We start from the raw sequence: 22,060 nt of genomic DNA, 5'->3' as shown, positions 1-22,060 counted from the left end.
AGGTGTATATGACTTTCTTCTGTCAGAAGAATACAATCAGAGTTATATATAAAAAAAACGCCTTGGCTCTTCCAAGCTTTATAATGACAGTCAATGGGTATATTTTTTGTCCATCAAAGTGCCTCTATCCACCCTAAAAGTGCGTCTATCCATCACAAAAGTGCATCTATCCATCATAAAAGTGCATTTATCCATCATAAAAGTGCATTTATCCATCATAAAATGCATCTATCTATCATAAAAGTGCTCCACAAGCTCTGGGGGGTTAATAAAGGCCTTCTGAAGAGAAGCGATGCGTTTGTGTAAGAAAAATATCCATATTTAAAACTTTATCGTCTAAAATAACTAGCTTCCGGCAGACGGCCTCCGCAAGTCGACTTGCGCCACAAGAGTAACACTTGACGATGTATGACATACACTGTAAAAAAAAAAAAGGTGTAATTTTACAGGTAATGGTCTGTATTTTTTTTTTCCAGAATTTTACCGTTTCATTATATATTATATATTATATTGTATATTATATATTATTTTACAGATATTTGTTGTAATTTAAATTTACAGGTAATTGCTTGTATTTTGGTTTTACATCAATTTTACGTTTTTTTAAAGGAACTTGTCTGTATTTTTACAGAGTTACATGTAATTTTACAGAAACTATTAAGTAATATTTTACAGATTTTTTCTGTGAAATTAGAAAACAAAGAAAAGAAGGTGTAGCCCTCAAACCGTATTCACTTTATAGCCCTTAATTCTGTAATTGTGGACAAATGTGGGCACAGAGGACTCAGATGTGACCCTATTTTTTATTTATTATAAATGTTATATCACTGTCTTCGATAAAATTTTGTCTATCCATTTATGGTGTGTTTTTTTTATTTTGGGGGTATTTTTTAATATATTTACTTGAAAAAGTACCATATTTTCTATGTAAATTATGCTTATTTTTTTGAGTGTGAGTTTTTGGCATGATGAGAATGTTGTACAGGATCAGCCCTTCATTTGTGTGTATGTTAGATATGCATTGTATTGGATCTATTGATTTATTTTTACAAAAAAAAACAAGAAGAATGCTCTAAATTACAGTTTTTGCTCTAAATTACATTACTTTCACTTTCACTGTCACTGTCACTTTCACTTTCACTTTTTCCCATTCATTTCTATGGGTGCCCATTTTTTACCCAAATACAAGATTAAGGATTTTTTTTTTTTTTCACCCACTTAACATTGTAGAATTGAGTCAAAAAAAAGAGTGTGCGTTCAGGAGGCAAACTTAGGAAAAGTGGCCAAGTCTTGTACCGCTCAGATCAAGGGAAGTATTTTTAAAAAATAAATCAAAATTATTTTGCCCACATTTGTCCAGAATACGGTTTTAGGGATAACTGCAGAAATCTGCATCTATTCAATATGGTTTCCTTACAGATTATTAAGCATGTGGGGGTTAAAGTGAGTTTTTTTAAGGTTAAATAATTTTGTACATACAGGCCTGGATAGGCTACAGGCCTGTATTGAATTATTTTTTATTGCATTGGCTAGTCTTTTAATCTTGTCTTGCAAATAGATGCTCATTTTGATCATTATTTCATTGTCTTATTCTCCCATAATTTCATGTATATTTTCTTAATATTTTTCCAAATCTCCGTTGCTGCACATTCAGGGTTTTGTGTGTGTGTGTGCGCGCGCGATGACGCAGATTCAAATTCGCCGCCATTACTTTTCCGCTGTTTAGTCCCGCCCACAACGGTTAGCTGATCAGTCAGTTGACTTTGGATCTGTATCAAGGGCAAGCGGGAGATTTGAATTATATTCTCGTGAAGTTCCTTTTAAAAAACGTAAACCAGACCTGTAAAATTACACTTTTTTAGTGATTGTGATTGTGAGATCAACAGTGGTTCAAATCAATCGTATTCGTCGAGAGCAGCCATGAGTAGGAGCTCTGTTGTCAGTCAGTCAGTTTGGATTCAATGCCCTTTTCAGTGAGCCTGGTTCGTCATAGCGGACATCATGCCAACCGATCACCGGCTGAGGTAAGAGTCTTATTATACTACATGTGAACGATATTTTATATAACATTTTTGTTAAGATTACAGTTTTCAAGCTAACGTTAGCATTAACTGGCGAGAGCTGGAGGGCAAAACACTGAAAATGTAGCATGCCTCTTTACATTTTCCATCTGTTTTAAGAAAGATCAGTTGAACCCACTCCTCAAAAGACCTAAAACAAGCTTTTGTAGACTTGTTATACATATCAAAGTCCTTTAATTGTGTATAAAATCTTCGTTAATACGCGATAGTATCTGTCAGTAACTTAAATCTCTTAAATGGCGGGACATTTTGAAACTATCCTTGGTTTTATTATAGTAACCACGTTTTTGGCGGATTTTTAGTACCATTTTTAATAACCACAGTTATACTACAAATAGGCCTAACCTTACCAGGTTTTTTACATTTAGAATTTTTGTTAAAAAAAAAAAAAATTACAGTGTATGTCATACATCGGCAAGTGTTACTCTTGTGGCGCAAGTCGACTTGCGGAGGCCGTCTGCCGGAAGCTAGTTATTTTAGACGATAAAGTTTTAAAGGTGAACAAAGTAACTTTTTTACCTTAAAGTCCCTGTAAAGGCAATTCTACAAAAAAATTCTAAACACATTATAAGTGCTAGAAATGTATTGCTAAAACATGTTACAAAGACTGAGAACTGTGAAGTACTAAATTGTGGAGTTAGACCGTTTAACAGTTTTTCACCCTTGCTGTGAGCCGGATTTTTTGGGCGGGGCTAAAACGGGGGCTCGATGACGCACTGCGACCCCCTGAGCTTGATTGGGCCCCTACTTGATGATGCACGGAGTCACTAAGCCTATCGCTCAATCGCGAGTTACTATCAGACAGCCTACAGTTTGCTAGCTACTATGCCCACGGCTCTGGCTATGCCTTCGTCATGTAAATGCGTATTCCCTGGATGCAATCACTTAGAAAACAGATCGGTGTCCTTATTTAAATTTCCGAAAAATGATCATATCAAGAAGAGGTGGATTTATCTTGTGAAGAGCTAACGTTACCTTGATGGAGAGCTGATGATCACCACCACACCCGCCTCTGTAGAGATCAGGATAGTTTACTTTCGTTGGAGACAACTGGAATTCACTGATAATCCGCTGTTACTGGTGAATGGGGCCGAACCGACTATCTCCCGCTGTCCGCTTCGGCCTTCATCCTCCCGTCGCGCCGACATGCACGAGCTGTGCGCGAGTCATATTTCCCGCGAGTGGGCGTGGTTTCAGCGCAGCCAGCGGACACGCCCCCAGCGTTTGAGAGCTGAGACTACTGCTCATTTTTTCGAGATTTTGATAGCTTATTTTATTTACTTGGCGGCTTTTTTAATCATTGAAATTGGGCTGGGTGGCTAATAACACATTTTTCGGTGGTATGACAAACTCAGAACACATACTTAATTTTGACTTTACAGGGACTTTAACTGAACAGCTTCGGAGTCATTGGAATGGTTATATTACTTATTTCGGGTTGAATGGTGGTCGTTTCGCACCCCCCTGGTGCCCGTGAGCAGAAAATTCGCACTTGCAACTTTGAGACGGCGGGCCGCCGGCCGCTGCGGCAGGAAGTATCGCGTGATATCAGGTCTCGCGATGTAAACAATTGCTTTACGGCCAAAAGAAATCTGCTCAAATGCTGTCATTATTGCGCTCCCTCACACTGTCCGAACCCGAAGGAAGAAGACGTTTTAAAGAATGTCCCATCTGCTTTGATGTCGTTGATCTACTAGCCTCTGGTGTCTGAGAATAGCCAACGAGTTTTTACAACAGTGTTGTCAAATATCTATTCCGAAGCTGTGGGGGGAGCTCTAGAGAGAAACCTGCGAGCAAAAAGCGAGAATACAGCGAAGAAATCCTGAAGCTACTGAGTGCTGCTTTAAATATGGATATTTTTCTTACACAAACGCATCGCTTCTCTTCAGAAGGCCTTTATTAACCCCCCAGAGCCTGTGGAGCACTTTTATGATGGATAGATATGCTTTGATGGACTTCTAAACTTAAACGGCCATTCACTGCCATTATAAAGCTTGGAAGAGCCAGGACATTTTTAATATAACTCCGATTGTATTCGTCTGAAAGAAGAAAGTCATATACACCTAGGATGGCTTCAGGGTGAGTAAATCATGGGAACATTTTCATTTTTGGGTAAGCTATCCCTTTAAGCCTGGTGATGAAAATTAATATATGCAAAATAAAATTCAAAAGTATTTTAGTATTTCAAATATAAATCACAGTCTCTCGAAGAATTTAATTACAAATTACATTTCATTTATTTTTGTAAAGGAAAATACTAATTACAAAATACTCAAAAAGTAATTAAATACGTATTTCAAACATGTAATTAAAATACTGCCCATCTCTGGTAATATCCTATGTAAATAAGACATAGGTGGTATAAAAAATATTTTATTGTATCGTATTGTTTGATACTGCTGATAGTTTTAATACTGTCTTTTGACATCTTCAATATGGTACACAAGTGTACGTTATACACTTTAAAATGAAATAAAACAATTTGAGAGACAGAAGATAAACCGAAGCAAACGCAAGAACAAGAAAATCCTCCTGACACATATTAGACATTTTGGTTTTCATTAAACCAACAACAACAATAAATGGCAAGAACATTGAAGCATTGCAGTATTTTGAATTTGACTAACAATGCTATGTTAAGTATCGCATCAAGAAATTTGTGTATCGTTACTTACACCCATACAACATACGCCCATGACTAACAAAAATATAGGCTATTTCATTTAAAGTTATAATATTTTCACATTTTAAGAAAAACATACTACAGCATTAAGTTGGGACTACCTCTATAGTCTGCCTTTTCTCAAGCAAACAACTGCCAAAAATCACAGATATCGCACATACCAATAGCAGGACAGCAACAACAACTCCTATGCGACGTCTGGAAGGTTCATCTTCTAAAAGAGGAAGCATTTAGAATAAGATCAAAATGTAAAGATTTTATCTGATACTTTCTATTTCTGTAAAAGCTCCTTACCTAACTCAATGATCAGTTTGTTGTCCAGACTGAGGTGTGTGGCAGAGCAGCTGTATTTGTGTTTGTCTGCACTGATCTCCAGACTCTTCCTCATCTGGTACGTCCCGTCACCATTGGGCAGCAGATCTCCTCCAGTGATCTCATGATCAGATACAGGCTGTCCATCTCTGAACAGGGTCAGGTTGATGTGACGAGGGTAAAATCCTGTTGCCAAACAACTCACACGAAACCCTCCAGAATCTGAGGTTGCTTTTTGTGTGAGTGTGATATTGGGCGTTACTGTAGGAGAAGAAAAAAAAAAGCATAAAAAAAAAAGCATACAAAAGGTGATTTACATGTATAAATACATGGGTTTATTTTTAATCCTGACGATTAACTCTAAACAGTTACATTTGTTTTCATAAAACAAATTTAGGGAATTTAGATGTGCCCTTGAGTACGTACTTTTTCTGTTAATTTGATCTCTTCTCTTTTTGAGGTAATTCTTGAGAGTTGTTATACAAAGTGGGTAAAAGATATTTTCAAATTCCTGCTTAAATTCTTCCAGGTCAGGTTTGATCAGTTCTTGTTTAATATTTACAGTCACATTATAAGTAAACGTGTTGTTAATGTAACGCAGTTCATCTGTGGTGGAGCCTCTGGCAGCATCTGCAACAATCATCTTTCGAGGCTTGTCGGAGTCCAGCAGCTCACACACAATCAGTGTCTGATAAACAGCAAGACCTGTGAGGGAAATGAGGGAGAATGGGAGATGGTCAAGTATTGGCCTCCTTCATCTTACACTTTGTTTAGCATTTTGTTGTGGTTTTTTTATATGATAACTCTAAAATTGTCTTTGTAAATAAAACATAATTCCTTTTTAAAATTAAAACATTTTTATAAATATAATTAATTCATCATTCATATCACTTTTTTGGGGATGGGGTTAAAAAAAAAACTAAAAAACAATCAATTTAAAATCAAACATTAAAAATACACTCATCATAAAGATGTATTTAAGCAATTGAATATGTACAGTATGAATTGCATTTCATGCATTTTTAAATAGATTAATAGATGTCATTGAGCCAGATACTTACTGTCATTTTGGCTGTATTGCTTTAACAGTGCGGCTCTTCTCAAAAAGGAGTTATACATGTAGTCACTTATACCCTTTATGTAATCTGAATCAATCACATCATCCTCATTTGTTGTATTCCGTCTTGGAAAATATGTCTTTGAATCATAGTATCCAACTGTGATGTCATCCAAAGTTATTGTGCTACTAAATTCAGGAAATTGTGTTTCTCCCTGAATGTAAGTTGAAAGCAACCACAAAGAGTGAGAACCTGAAAAACAAAATGATTATTGGTGATTACAATGGATTATTGTTGATTATTGATTTTATTATTGATTATTTGATTCTTGATTTCTATAGTATACTGTAGGCTATATGAGACTCAGACTGTATACAATAAAAATGTTAAGCTACATCCTATATTTACTTTTACTTTTAAACATAAGCCTTGGAATCTTGGCATTGACTTCCACTTTAAATCAGCATGAAATTGATTTGGGAGCGGGGCACAACTTAACACTTTTTGACTTAACTCAGATTGTGTAAATTCACCTTTAGGTTAAGGCTAGTACAAATGGTCTTGTTCATTAAAAAAAGACTATGAAGACACTGGTTCTTTCAGTGAGTATATGGCCGTACTACGGTGGCCCAGTAGTGCACAACACAACGAAATTTAAAAAGCAAACATAAGTTCACAACACAACGGAAATGCTCACAACCACTAGATGGCTCTCGCAGCGCGGTAAAGTTAGTTCGGCAGTCTTAATTTATCAATATCATGATTTGTTTTTACAGTATGCAACCATTGTATATCGACATAAAATATACTTCAAAATCACCTACATGAATTATAGCTGTGTATTTATACTGGAGAATTATTTGACGCGCTACCACAGCGCATGATCCCTAAGGGAACATCTGGCAATTCCACCAAGTGGTTAAAACGTATAATTTATAATATAATTTGATAAATAAAAACAAACCATTTGGTGAATTGCATAATTACTGTACAGGAAGGTATTGACACAATTTCACATGCAATAAGTCAGTCTGGTCACTAGGAACCTACCACAAGCTTTAGGACATGAAAAAAGTAGGTACTGTGCATATAGGGAGCTATTGGCACAATTTCACCTGTTGTAAGTCAGTCTGGTTAATAGGAACTACAACCTTTGAAACATGATAAAAGAAAAGAAAAACTTTTATTATATTACAGAAATGTCCTAAAAAAACAAACAATTGTTTACTGTAATGAAGGGAGGTATTGGTAAAAAAAAAAAATCAGCTGTAGTAAGTCAGTCTATTACCAATACAATCAAGCTTTGGATTTGGAACATGTCTGTTTTTGAATGTTAAAAGTAATTTTAATTAATACAAATTATACGTTTTAACAACTTGACTAGACGTTTTAACAACTTGGCGGACGTTCCCTTAGGGATCATGCGCTGGTAGCGCGTCAAAGCATTCTAGAGTAGCCTATAAATATGCAGATATAATGCACGTAGGTGATTTTGAATTAATAAATGTTGATATACAATAGTTAGCTACATACTGTTAAAACTAATAGTGGTGTAGTTAAATGTTTTAGACTCAGTGGAATGGAAAACTAACTTTATCGCGCTCCGAGAGCATTTCCATTGTGTTGCGGCTTTATTTCGTTGTGTTGTGGCTCATTTCCGTTGTGTTGCGGCTTTATTTCGTTGTGTTGTGGCTCATTTCCGTTGTGTTGTGGCTTTATTTCGTTGTGTTGTTGTGGCTCATTTCCATTGTGTTGCGGCTTTATTTCGTTGTGTTGTTGTGGCTCATTTCCGTTGTGTTGTGGCTTTATTTCGTTGTTTTGCTGTGGCTCATTTCCATTGTGTTGCGGCTTTATTTCGTTGTGTTGTTGTGGCTCATTTCCGTTGTGTTGTGGCTTTATTTCGTTGTTTTGCTGTGGCTCATTTCCATTGTGTTGTGGCTTTATTTCGTTGTGTTGTGGCTCATTTCCGTTGTGTTGCGGCTTTATTTCGTTGTGTTGTGGCTCATTTCCGTTGTGTTGTGGCTTTATTTCGTTGTGTTGTTGTGGCTCATTTCCGTTGTGTTGCGGCTTTATTTTGTTGTGTTGTACATTTTCCGTTGTGTTGTGGCTCAAGTCATTTCCGTTGTGTTGTACATTTTCCGTTGTGTTGTGGCTCATTTCCGTTGTGTTGTGTATTCATTTCGTTGTGTTGTGAACTTATGTTTGCTTTTTAAATTTTGTTGTGTTGTGCACTACTGGGCCACCGTACTAAATGGCAGGAAAAAAAATAAACCAAACATTTTTTTTTTAATTAGGCCTAACCAAACTTTTTTTTCAAGGTAGTGTGTCTATTCAATTGAAAATCCACATATTACATATTTTAAAATATTACATAATTAATTGATGCCTGTTTGTCATGTTTAACACCGACCAATCATCCTCTGCCACAACAAGTTCAATTTGCATTGGACAATGTGAAGTGGAGCGGTAATTTTTCCGGTCATTCATAAATCGTCCGGAAATTACATGGACAGACAAATTTACATTTATGAAGCGATCTGAATCTGCGTCGTTGAAACAACGATGTTAATTGATTACAAACCACTGCACAAAACCAGCACCAAAAGTAGTATTAATGGTAAGTAGTATTCAAGTCACTTGTAACCTATGCACCGTTTACCATTTGGTCAAACTATCATAGTTGGTTAAATGAAGCCCAGGCGCCACCTACAGGCCTATTATGTGAAGTGTAGGCTGACAACACGCAAAATGGTGACGTGAAAGGACTTTATTATTTAAAAAAAATTTGTTATTATTATGCAGCAATAGTATATATAGGCTATATAATATGTAACGGTCAAAAATGTGGACACATTAATATTTTTTTATGTTTTTTAAAGAAGTCTCTTTTTGCACATCAAGCCTGCATTTATTTGATCAAAAATGCAGAAAAAAGTATTACAATTTAAAATAATGGTTTTCTATTTTAATATAGGCTACTTTAAAATTTTATTTTTTTCTGTAATGCAAATCTGAATATTCAGTATAATTACTCCAGTCTTCATCCTTCAGAAATCATTCTAATATGCTGATTTATTATCAATGTTTGAAACCGTTGTGCTGCTTAAGGTTTTTTTTCGGAACCTGTGATGCTTTTTTCAGGATTCAGAAAGAAAAAAAATTACTGACCCCAAACTTTTGAACGGTATGTATATTGGTACAAAAGTATAGATTTCTATTTTAACCCTCTGATGGTCTTCGTTTAGCAGTCACACTGGGGGCCTTCCCGGTCATAAATGACCGGACACCTAAAAATGAAACTTCCTCCATCCCAGTAAAAACCAATGCAATTTATAATTTATATAAATTTATAAGTTCTATAATATTTATTCTTTTTAATTTAGAATTTTGAGACAATTTGATTGAACTTATTAATATTTATGCAATATTTATAGTCCATTTTTTGACATTGAAAATGATGATTTTTTTTTTTTTTTTTTGCCAAAAAAAAATAAAATAATTCTATGCAGTATTTTCGGGTAAAATAGAGACTAGGCTTTCAGAAAAAAAAATAAAATAAAAAAAAATTCATCAATTTATTAATCATAAAATTAAATAAAACATGATATTGCATGGGTTTACCACTAGATGCCTGTATAGCTCTAAATGGAGATGTTTGTGAATTCTAGTTGTTTTTGGACCAAATTACTTACTTTTAAGATGTGGATTGAATGTATTTTTTTAGAAATTCTCAAATAATACTTTTTGCCAAGGTTTATAACATTTTATTAATTATTATTTTAATAATTTTAATAATTATTATATTAATTATATATACATATATTAATTATAATTATTAGTTATGTTATGTTTTTCACTCTTGATGTTTTAGAGCTTCACCCCTTCATTGCTGAGCATTTTTTTTCTGCATCGTGGCTGATTTGTAGAGAATTTTTGTGTTTTTGTCAATTTCCCATTCATTTCCTATGGGGGTAATTTTGACCGAAGACCAAAATCATAACTAATTTTTTTACGACCACTTAGCATGCTCGGATCATGAACTCAATTTTTTTGTGTGTTCACATACCTAATGCCAGAAAAGTCACCAAGTTTCGTAACATTCTGATGAAGCTGTGATTTTTAAAAATTCAAAACAGATTTTTGTAATCTGAATTTATTGGTGTGTATGTGTATAAACGTGTGTTTGTATGTGTGTGTGTGTGGGTGGGTGTGAATTTTTTGCACTCTTGATGTTGTAGAGTGTCACCCCTTTACTGCGGTGTACTTTTTTTTAGAATCGTGTCAGATTTGTAGATTGTACAGACAAAAATTCAGAGAATTTTTGTGTTTTTGTAAATTTCCCATTCATTTCCTATGGGTCGGTCATTTTTGACCGAAGACCACGAGTGTGACTATTTTTTTTACGACCACTTAGCATGCTCGGATCATGACCTCAATTTTTTTTTGTATTCACATACCTAATGCCAGAAAAGTCACCAAGTTTCATAACCTTCCGATGAAGCTGTGATTTTTTAAATTTCAAAACAGAAAATTATTCGGTCAGAAATGACCGAGGACCATCAGAGGGCTAAACAAATGCTGTTCTTTTTTTAGAATCCTGAAAAAGTATATTAAAATAGAAAAACATTATTTTAAATTGTAGTAATATTTCACAATATGACTTTTTTTCTGTATTTTTGATCAAATAAATGCAACCTTTATGAGCATATGCCCCTTTTTTTACATTTGAGCCCCTGCCCCTGAGGAACTCTCTGCACGTCCCTGCTAATAGTGTGGCACATTGTAACAGAATTACGTGCCCCCACCTCAACTTTAAATCTGGCCAGTGTCTCCTGCTTGTTAGTGAAGCATTAAAGAACTATCTAAACTGCTAAATCACAGATTAGAGATAAAAAAAAATGCTGATCTTTCTAAAAAATAACTTTAGTAAGGAATGTTGGCTACTTGCTATTATTAAATATTTGTTCTGCCATACCTTTTTTAATGCATATTTGAATATGCATATAGTGTTGAAATGGCAACAAGTAAATGGGTCAAACGTTTTGTCATGCTAGCATAGAAACCTTAAACCATGTGTTACAACTAACCCCAGGTGTGTCCGTATAAAACAAGGTTGTGCCTCGCTCTACCACAACGCTCTATTCAGTCAGGGAGATTATACGCAATAATCTTCATTAGTCTTAAATTCGTTCCTTGAAATAGATTAGGTTTTAAAATTCTAATGATATTTTAAAATGTAGGCTAAACAACTTACCATCTGAAGATGGAAGTGAAAGTGCAAGAAAAAAAACGAGGACATAAGATTGTGTCCTGCACTGCATGCTTTTAGTCTTCAAATATTCTGCACAATGTGCCTGCCTGCACATGTACTGAGTTAGAATATCGCTGCGTCTGACTTTTTTTTACAGTCTATATGGTCTCAACATGTTTTGTTTTGTCCGTCTATTTTTTATTAATTTTTTGCTCGACAGGCGGCGCGTTCAACTTTTAGATCTCCTTGGCGATCCCGCAGAGGGAATGAGTAGGGGGAGTCCGCAGACCTGGAGCCGGTAGATATACGCCCCAGGCAGTTTTACGCCCGTTATGCTTTCTAATTGTATCAACGTCTTTACATAGAATGCCAAGGAAATAAAGGGTAAAAAGAAGAAAAAAACAAGGAACTCTTTTGTGTGTGTGTGTGTTTTGTGTTCAGAAAGAATTAAAAGGAGGAAAATATCAGCAAAAGTGGAGGAACATTTGCATCTCCTTGAAAAAGAGTCTATGATTGATGATTTGTTGGCATATGATTCTGAAAAGGAATACCCACTGGATGTATGTTAAAGCATACTGAAAGTGAAGATTCCACGGACACTTTCTACGATACATGTGATCAGAACTGTTTCGAGAATTCATCAAATGATTTAGAAGATGAAAATTCCTCAGATTTTTTTTTAATGATTTTAACATTTCCTCATTTGATGATTTGGATTCTGAAAACTGGGTGCCACCTGGTTGTGATGGTGACTGTGATTTGCATGGAGATGAATGTTCTGATTTGGAAGATATGATGATGATTTACGTGGGCTTGCAGAATTCAACATACCACAAACAGCGCCGTCTGCACTTAAAATCTTAAGGAGGAAGGGCCTTGATATCCCAATGGATGGCAGAACTCTTATGTCCACTGACAGATCTTGCAATGTGGCGAATATGGCTGGGGGGTCCTACTACCGAAAATTTTGGAATCGAAAATGTTCACATAGCTGAACTAACATCTTTAGGACATTTAGCAAATGTGACTGATACTCTCACACTTCAAATTAACATCGATGGATTGCCCTTATTCCGTAGCTCCAGTATGTGTCTGTGGCCTATTCTGGGTATGATTAAGGAAATTCTAGGATGTAGTGTGTTTGTGACTGGAGTGTACTCAGGTGCGTCCAAACCGGCAAATTTGCAAGAGTATTTACAAGAATTCATTGTAGATATGAAAGCCATTTCTCAGAGTGGTATTGTGTACAATGGTGTACATTTCAGGGTACTATTACCCAATGCTTTTATTTGTGATGCACCTGCTCGTGCCTTTCTTAAATGCTCCAAAGGCCATACAGGCTATTAGGTGTGAGAGGTGCACTCAAAAAGGCCAGTACATTAATGGGAAGGTATCCTGAAATATCAGCAGAGCTCAGGACAGATGAGCAATTTGGTGGGCAAGGCTATCAACAGCTGTCAGCCTCCCTCCTAAATGATTTGGGTATAGGTTTAGTTACCAGTTTTGTGTTAGATTATATGCACCTTGTGTGCTTGAGGACAATGCGCAAGTTAATATTTCTTTGGTTGAAGGGGCCGCTGAAATGCAGGCAGTCTATGAAGCTTTTTGTTGTAATGTCAGCATATATGGTTTCTATCAGGCAATATTTACCTAGCAATTTTGCAAGGAAACCACGATCCTTGTTTGAACTCAGCACATGGAAAGCTACAGAGCTTTGGCTATTTTTGCTTTACACTGACCCTGTTGTTCTCCTCTATAATATACCCAGTGGAATGAACAGAAGCTTTTTACTTCTATCGGTATCTATGAGAATTCTTCTGAGTCCTGCCTTATGTTCTCCTGACAATTGTGACTATGCTGAGGAGATTTTGAAACTCTTTGTAACAGATTTTGCTGCAATTTATGGCACTGAATTTGTCAGCTATAACATGCATTCATTGATCTACCTAGCTCTAGATGCACGAAAATTCAGCCTGTTGGATAGTGTTTCAGCTTTTCCTTTTGAGAAATTTTTTGGTAAACTGAAAAAACTTCGGCCTCAAAACCCTGTCCAACAACTCGTCGGGAGGATCCATGAGAAGCAGAAAGTGGCAAGCCAAAAGACCACATCAGTTTTCAGCCCACTTAAACAGCTCCACTTTTCTGGACCAATGATTAATTCAATTGCAACATGGGAACAATACAGGCGTTACAATGATGGACAGACACTGATCTCCTCCTCTCGTGGCGATGACTGTTTTTCTGTAGGGTGAAGGATTCTTATTGTGCGGAACATTTTGCCACATTCTGGAACTGTTAAAGTCCTGTGTAATTTCTTTGAAACTGCCAATTCCTTTTTTAACTATCTAATGGACTCATCATGTATTGGAATTCTTTTTGTTTTCAATTTATCTGAAAACTTGCAGCTGTACCTGTGGAGGAGTTAAAAACAAAAATGGTGTTGTTGCAACTCAAGACTCCTGCACTAGTGTGCTATTTATTTGTTTTTTGTTTTTTTATTGTTTGTTTTAATTATGAATTTATGTATTTTTATGTATGTATTTGTTTTTCTTTAAGCATGTTATCTTTCACGACAGTTGAATTTATAAATGGTGGAGGATTGGCAGTTTTACCGACCAAATGGTCAATCGCCTGAGGAGGACGAATGCTGCTGGTCACCAGCAAGGATGAACATGGCAAAGAACATGGCAGTCATAGAGCAACAGGACCCTCACACTGACTGGGCGACATACAAGTTGACTGTCAAGAGAAAAGTCGGTAATGTGTCCATGTGTCCACTGATTCGGTTTAAATTTGCTCTGAGTGAAACTAATTGCGACTCATTTGTCTGTCTCCCATAGTAACGTATGAAATTGCCCACACAAAATTAGTCGAGTATGAACAGAACACAGATGTACCAACCGAGTCTGATTCTACAGAGAATACGGGAAGGGGAAAGCGCAAAAGAGGTGAGGCTATTTTAATTACTACTACTAAATGAATGATGAAAATTTTAATTTCCCAATGACACAGGAAGGACCAGTTTTGTGGGAGTTTCGTTTAGTGTATTTGGCTCAAAGCTGTCAAAACGAGGGAGGTAGACAACAAATATACGATTAACCAATAAAAGTTTAAAAATACATTAATGTAATCAGTTAGCCTAATAAAAGTAACAATCACATGTTAAGGGGGGAAAGAGATGTACACATATGGATGTGTGCATGCCTGAAGGGGGCATGGGATGTTGGAACAGATGTTAAGGATCCATGTGAGGTTCTCTCTGGTATTTAGAGTGTAGTCATACTGTATATACATCAGTCATGGAAATTCTCTGGTGGAAATGTGTACGAACCCTGTGTATAGTGGTATCACCTGTTGTCCAAAATGTATACTTTTTTAACCAACTGTTTTTAAAATGCTTTAACTCATTTATTGTGCTTGTATATTATACATTTCTAGGCGAGTGATTTTGTCCAGTGAGGATGAGGATGATGACAATTGGTCTGGCAGCCCCATCATGCCTACACCTCCATCCACCCTCAGGGCATCACCTCCACACTATAAAAAAATGTAAGGCTGTATAACAAAACAAAAAATCTTAGTGCTAAATAATTTCCCCAAGCTTTTTCCTGTTGACTCAACTTTTGTAAATAACAGTTATATGACCTGAAAATAAGTTGTCTGTGATACAAAAAAAAAAAAACATTTAATTGAGTCAACTTGACATTATTTGTTTTCTGGAGATATGCAGCTATTCTGTAATAAATCTTTTGTAGTTGAGCCTATTCAACATTTTGTGTCTATAAGAAACAGAAGTTCTTAAGAATTAACAGATTTAGATGTTGATTTTTTTTATAGTAAATATAGACCAAAAATAATTTGGTCATCACCATTTTGGTGATGAGCGTTTCCTTTGGTTGTGCAGTTTGACTCTTGGCTTTTTGTGTGAGATTGTGGTCTTTGTAACAGTGTTTAACAACAAAGAGAAAAAAAAATCCAAGGGAGGATGCTACAAACGCTTCTACAACAGCGTTACAACATTGGCAACACCGTCTCTTCTATCCCAGAGGGATGTTAGGCATGTGGAAATCATGGAAGAAAAACTGGCAAACCCAAACTTCAAGTCCGAACTGGTATGAATGTTTAGTCTAGGGTTGTGCAACTCAGTTCAATTTGATTGAGGGGCTAGCAGTGAATTTGATCGGAATCTTCCCAAGTGTGCCTCACATCCATGCTTCTGGCAGTTCTTTCATGTTGAGTGGTTTACTCCAGTGAGTAATATACTGTAGATAAATTTGCTTTGTGCCTTTGTTGCCCCTCAGGTTGCAGCTGTGACTGACATGGGGGGGGGGGGACTATCGACCACAACATTCTTTTAAATAGACTCGAAAATTATGTTGGCATTAGTGGAATTGCGTTAGCATGGTTTAAATCATACTTATCTGACCGTTATCAGTTTGTAGCAGTAAATGAAGAGATGTCTTATCGATCACAAGTTCAGTATGGTGTACCACAAGGCTCAGTACTAGGACCGTTGCTGTTCACTTTGTACAAGCTACCCTTGGGAGAAATCATTAGGAAGCATGGCATTAGTTTTCACTGTTATGCTAATGATACGCACCTCTATATTTCTTCACACCCTGACGAAACTTACCAATCCACAAAATTAACGGAATGCATAGCTGATATAAAAAAACTGGATGACTAGCAACTTCCTACTACTTAATTCTGAAAAAACAGAGATTCTAATTATTGGACAAAAAACTTCCTCACGTAATAACCAAGAATACTGTCTAACACTTGATGGCTGCTCTGTTAAGTCTTTGTCGTCAGTTAGGAACCTGGGTGTGCTCTTTGATATCAATATTTCATTCGAAAGTCACGTGTCTAGTATCTGTAAAACCACATTTTTCATCTTAAAATTATATCTAAATTACGTCATATGCTCTCAATGAAAAATGCAGAACAATTAGTTAATGCATTCATGACCTTAAGGCTAGATTATTGTAATGTTATTATGGGTGGTTGCCCTGCATGCTTAATAAACAAACTACAGCTGGTCCAAAATGCAGCAGCTTGAGTTCTTACCAGAACCAGGAAGTATGACCATATTAGCCCCGTTCTGTCAACACTGCACTGGCTCCCTATTAAACATCGTATACATTTTAAAATATTGCTGATCACTTACAAAGCACTAAATGGTTAAGCTCCCCAGTACTTGAGCGAACTCTTAACGCATTATAGTCCTTCACGTCTATTGCAATCTCGAAATTCCAGCCAGTTCATAATACCTAGAATATCAAAACCGACTGCTGGCGGTAGATCCTTTTCCTATTTAGCACCAAAACTTATAAATTTTTATACAAATTTATGTTATAAATTATTTTATTTTTTTTGTAAATTATAATTTTTTTATAAAACATTACATTTTTAAGGCCAGACAAGTAGTTTATTGAGGGTTGATTTGTAAAGGAGGACTACACGCCTGCGCACATATATATTCAAACGCGCAGACCTTTGGACTGAACACGTACTGCGCATGTGTCTGTGTTTTCGCAGGTTTGCATTTTTGAGGTTTGCGCAGAGATAATGGATAATCTTTTGCACCTTCGAACCTATTTCAGGGAGTGCGTTCTCGAGACACCAAGCACTGTTTTGTGCGGATGGGCGGCCGGAGCGCTTTAAGGGTTTTCCTGTTAGAACGGTATTGCATTAGCGGCCCCTAAGTTTATAACTAATGATCTTCACAACGGAAGTGAATCAATCAAACAAAACTAACTTTAGCTGAACAATAACTTTATCTAGAGCTGTTGTAAGGCCTAAACAATCTGTTACGGTAATTTCCTATTATCTCTGTAAACTGCTTTGAAACAATCCGTATTGTTAAAAGTGCTATATAAATGATGGTGACTTGACCTGACTTGAAATGTTTTGAATTCAAATATTCACTTCTTAAATAAAATATACAGAATATACAACCATGTTGAATTTCAGCCCATAAAAATGCAAGCCCTAAAAAGACAATGCATTAAATGTAAGCACAGTAATGCAATGCTATTTTTTTCAAGTAGGCCTAGTGCAATTCAACAAGATTTTTTGTTTCAAAAACATTTGTCATTATTTTACTTCAATACTATAAACGTGCACATATGCACACAATCACTTAATTTAGTTTTCATGTAAACACTATGTTCGGATTCATCATTCGGAATGAATTCAGTCTGATTGAAACAAAAGGTGTGCATGTAAACATAGGCAATGTGCCGGTGAGTGTAGCCTGTGAACATGAACAGCACACAGACGCGAATAGCACAGGAATTTACATTTTTTTTACATTGAGAAAAGACAAAAGTTCCGGGTTACAGAAATTGTTACGCATTAATTGAAAGAGTAATCGCAAATATGGTTAATTAACTGTAAATAGTTTGTTTGTGAATTTAGTTTTTTTTATTTGTGAATTCAAATGTATTTAATTTTACATTGAGAAAATAAAAGTTCCAGGTTTCAAATAGTTTTAACATGCAGTGTAACATGCACATCTACAAATGTAAAAAAAACAAAAAAAAACAAAAAAAAACAGAATAGAAAAAAAGTAGCCTATATATAAAAAAGAATGTTTTGAGTTCAAAGTTTGACTGTTGGGGCCCCATACCTGGAATCGATTAGGGCTGCCAAATCACTAAGTCCGCCCCTGCTAGAAATAAATAGATAAAAACGCACAAATAGGCAATATTTGATGTAAATGTTTTATTTACAAACAATATGAACAACTATACAATCATATTTTTTTATAATATCTGTTAGCTAAACAAGTGAACACAGCAAAAACAACTGTATTCGGACTTAAAGCAACATCTGCTGATGGACAGACAACGGCATTCTATTGCGCATGGGCGACTTTAACTTCTACTTCGTGACGTCCCCGTCACAGTCTATAACGGGAGAACAGCTGTTTTGCTGTGTCGTTAATACGTGACAGATTGGATAAGTAAACAGATAAATAAACAACCAACAAATCTTTTCTGAATTAGATACATGGTTTAAACTGATTAACATCAAGTATGAAATGTAGGCAGACAGATTCTCAAATGTAATTTCCAAAAACAAGATGAATATGTAAAATTACATAAATATGATTTAATATATACACAACTCCTGTGCATAGCAATATCCTGTGGTTCGTTCAATCATATTAAAAGATTTAAAAATATTGGTTAGTAGCACTGAAATTATTTAGATCTGTGGTTTATTGACATTGTATCAATGGAGAAAAATGTAAGTGTGTTATCTCCAGAAAACTAAAGGCCAGACATAGTATACTTTTGATAAAATAGAAAAATAATTTTTTGGATTAGACTGCACAAAAAAAGTATAAAGTGAATCAAGGTAAATTGTGCTGTGAAAATGTGGCTTAGCGTAGCCTACCTGAATTCATTTCACCCCACTAGACAACAATTTTTACAGCTGTACTACATTTACAGTTGTAATCTGTAAATAAGACATAGTGGTATAAAAAAAAAGATTGTATCGTATTGTTTGATACTGCTGATAGTTTAATACTGTCTTTTGACATCTTCAATATGGTACACAAGTGTACGGTATACTTTAAAATGAAATAAAACAATTTGAGAGACAGAAGATAGGCCTAAAGCATGTGTTAAAGCATTGTGAGCATGGCGCCGATCTATGGCGACGCGTTGTGGCTCTGTGTTTATGTTTGTCTCGTTTTGTTCTGTTTTGTTGACAATTCTGTCAGTCTGATTACATATGACAGACATGAACTATTATGTATTCGGGACACTTTGCAAAACTTCCCGGCCTCGGATTACTGGAGGAATATTGGCGGAAATATTGGTAGTCAAGATAATGCTTACAGACATAAGCGACCTTCAAGGAAGAGATGCAAACGAGCGGGCGTTTTGGTTCGACTAAGACAGAGGGTTCACCGCTCTCCGCTTCCCAGCATGATCCTGTCGAATGTCCGCTCCCTGACTAATAAACAGGACGAGCTGGCTATCCTGATTCAATCTAAGCGGGACGCTGCTGACTGTTTTGTTATGCCTGACTGAGACGTGGCTGGATGGCAGCACGCCGGATGAGGGTCTTCTCCTGCCGGGTTTCACTCTATTATGAGCTGATCGATCGCAGCAGGATTCACAGAAGAAGTCAGGTGGGGGTGTCTGTTTTTACATAAACCAAAGATGGTCTACCAACTCTGTCGTCCTCTCGCGACATTGTTCACCGGAGCTGGAATGCTTAATTGTTAAATGCAGGCCCTTTTATCTCCCGCGGGAGTTCTCCTCCATCATTTTCGCCGCTGTTTACATTCCACCTAAAGCGGGAGCAAATGAGGCTTGCAGGCAGCTGGCGGCTCTTATTACAGAGGTGGAGAATTCTAGCCCGGACTCTGTGGTTTTAATTTTAGGTGATTTTAATCACGTGGATTTAAAGAAATCACTACCCAAGTTCAAGCAGCAGATTCATACTGCGACCAGGGGTGAAAAGACACTAGATAAATGCTACTGTGTAATTTCTAATGCATATCATTCTATTGCTTGGCCCCCTTTGGGACGGTCAGATCACTATCTTCCTCATCCCTCGATATCGTCAGAGACTGAAATCTACTAAGCAGACAAAAAAAAGTGATCAAACAATGGTCTATACAAGCACAAAACGAATTAAAAGAATGCCTTCATACTACTGACTGGTCTGTCTTCAGGGATGAGTTTACTACCCTGGACGAATACTGTGATGTTGTTACTTCATATATTCACTTTGCTGAAAATGTATGCTTTCCCTCTGTGACTGTTTAGCAATAACAAGCCATGGTTTAGTAAGGATATTAGAATGTTGTATCTGGAGAGAAAAAGTGCTTTTCAGAGTGGAGATATCTGTCAGTATTCTCTGGCTAAATATGCATTTGAAAGGGCTGTTAGAAAGGCTAAAGCTGATTATAGGGCCAAGCTTGAAGCTAAGCTTGGTGGACATGATAACAGGGGTGTTTGGCAAAGCCTTCAACAGATTACTAATTATAAAAACAATCACACAGTTTCTGATGATGACCCTTCACTTCCTGATAAACTAAATGAATTTTATTGTAGATTTGAATGCAAATCTGAATGTTCAGTGAGTTCTAATTTCCTCAATGACATAGGTCCTCTCGAACCACCTTTTCTGATAGAAGAAACAGAGGTCAGATCTCTGTTGAGGAAACAAAATTGTAGGAAGGCACCCCTACCAGGTCTCTGCTGCCACTATTAAATGGTGTGCCAATGAGTTGTCGTATGTCTTCACTGACATTTTTAATTGGTCCCTTAGAGTATGTCAAGTCCCAGCATGTTTTAAATCAGCTGTAATTATTCCTGTGCCCAAGAAGTCGAATGTGAGTTGTTTGAATGACTACAGACCAGTGGCCCTAACCTCTGTTATCATGAACGTTTTTGAGCGATTAGTGGCTAATCATCTTTCAGCTATGTCACTTGATCCTCACCAATTTGCATAGGGAGAACAGGTCTGTTGAAGATGCAGTTTCTCTTTGTACCCATAATATTCTTCAACATTTGGAGGGGCCAGCTACATATGCACGGGTTTTATTTATTGATTTTAGTCTGCTTTTAATAATATTATACCAAAGAGATTGTGTGACAAACTCCTGGGGTTGGGGGTTAAGGAGTCCATATGTAAGTGGATTCTTGACTTTTTAACTGATAGATCTCAAGTGGTTAGGGTTAATACCCTTTTGTCAAAATCAATGTCCACCAGCATTGGCGCCCCCCTGGGGTGTGTTCTGTCTCCCCTTTTATACTCATTTTATACCAATGACTGGTTTTCTCATCATGACTCAGTCAAAAATTTTAAATTTGCAGACGATACCACTGTGGTAGGCCTCATTACTAACGATGATGAATCAGCCTACAGAACAGAAGTATCCTTGCTGGCTGAGTGGTGCACAATTAAAAACTTGTCCCTTAACATCTCCAAAACCAAGGAGATGGTTGTTGATTTTAGGAGCAAAAATATTAAGTCGCTCCAACCCCTGGCCATCAAGGACAAAACTGTAGAGTGGGTGGAAAGTTTCAGGTTCCTTGGGACCATCATTTCCTCCAGTCTTAAATGGAACCTCAATGTCAGCCAGATTGTTAAAAAAGCTCAGCAGCGACTTTTCTTTTTGAGACAACTTAGGAAATTTAAAGTGTCCAAGGCTGGAATGCTCCACTTTTACAGAGGGGTGATGGAGAGCATTCTTACTTTCTCCATCACTGTATGGTGGGGTAGCTGCTCGGCGGAGGATAAGTCTGCATTGAACAGGGTAGATAGCACTGCGTCAAGAATAATTGGGTTGGACCTCCCTAAGATCTGTGACATTTATAACAACCGTCTACTCAAAACTGGTCTGAAAATACTCAAGGATTCATCACACCCTGCTAATTCCCTTTTCATCCCTCTACCATCAGGCAGAAGGTTAGGAAGCATAAGATCCAGAACCACCCGTTTTTCTAATAGCACTTACCCGCAGGCTGTGAGGGCTCTCAACTCACAACAACAATCTCTATCTACTTTACTTATACAGACACAGCTATGCCCTCCTTCTTCTTAGGGTTACTAAATGCACTAGCACTTTGTCTGATTAGTTTTATTATTATTTATTAGCAGTAATTTAAGTATTTGTTTTCTGTTTAGATTTCATGTTTTTATT

The 22,060-nt window shown here is 36.6% G+C and overlaps 1 protein-coding gene across 2 annotated transcripts; it reads right to left on the bottom strand.

The window, feature by feature from the left end:
- Nucleotides 1-4,835: 4,835 nt before the first annotated feature.
- On the bottom strand, nt 4,836-5,758 carry LOC311283275 (hereditary hemochromatosis protein-like). 2 transcript variants are annotated; one of them, XM_084397624.1, is made up of 3 exons: nt 5,503-5,758; nt 5,059-5,337; nt 4,836-4,978 (listed from the first exon to the last, which is right to left on the bottom strand). In XM_084397624.1, the coding sequence occupies exons 1-3, from the start codon at nt 5,717-5,719 to the stop codon at nt 4,851-4,853; spliced, it is 624 nt and encodes a 207-aa protein (XP_084253750.1). In that variant the 5' UTR covers nt 5,720-5,758; the 3' UTR covers nt 4,836-4,850. The 2 variants fall into 2 exon arrangements, with proteins under 2 accessions (XP_084253750.1, XP_084253751.1); XM_084397625.1 differs by having other exon boundaries at nt 4,836-4,975.
- Between the last annotated feature and the right edge of the window lie 16,302 nt (nt 5,759-22,060).

Source organism: Rutilus rutilus, assembly GCF_951802725.1.
Source record: "Rutilus rutilus genome assembly, chromosome: 23".
In the NCBI taxonomy this organism is placed as follows: Eukaryota; Metazoa; Chordata; class Actinopteri; order Cypriniformes; family Leuciscidae; genus Rutilus; species Rutilus rutilus.
The sequence above is the reverse complement of the archived record's forward strand: the minus strand, read 5'-3'. Positions and strand labels throughout refer to the sequence as shown.

Bases quoted from the DNA above. Each gene is read 5' to 3' on its own strand.
- LOC311283275 (XM_084397624.1), bottom strand. From the start codon at position 5,719: ATGATTGTTGCAGATGCTGCCAGAGGCTCCACCACAGATGAACTGCGT. The intron at 5,338-5,502 runs GTACGTACTCAA...CTTCTCCTACAG, and splicing joins AGATCAAATTAACAGAAAAA to TAACGCCCAATATCACACTC. The intron at 4,979-5,058 runs GTAAGGAGCTTT...TTCCTCTTTTAG, and splicing joins CAAACTGATCATTGAGTTAG to AAGATGAACCTTCCAGACGT.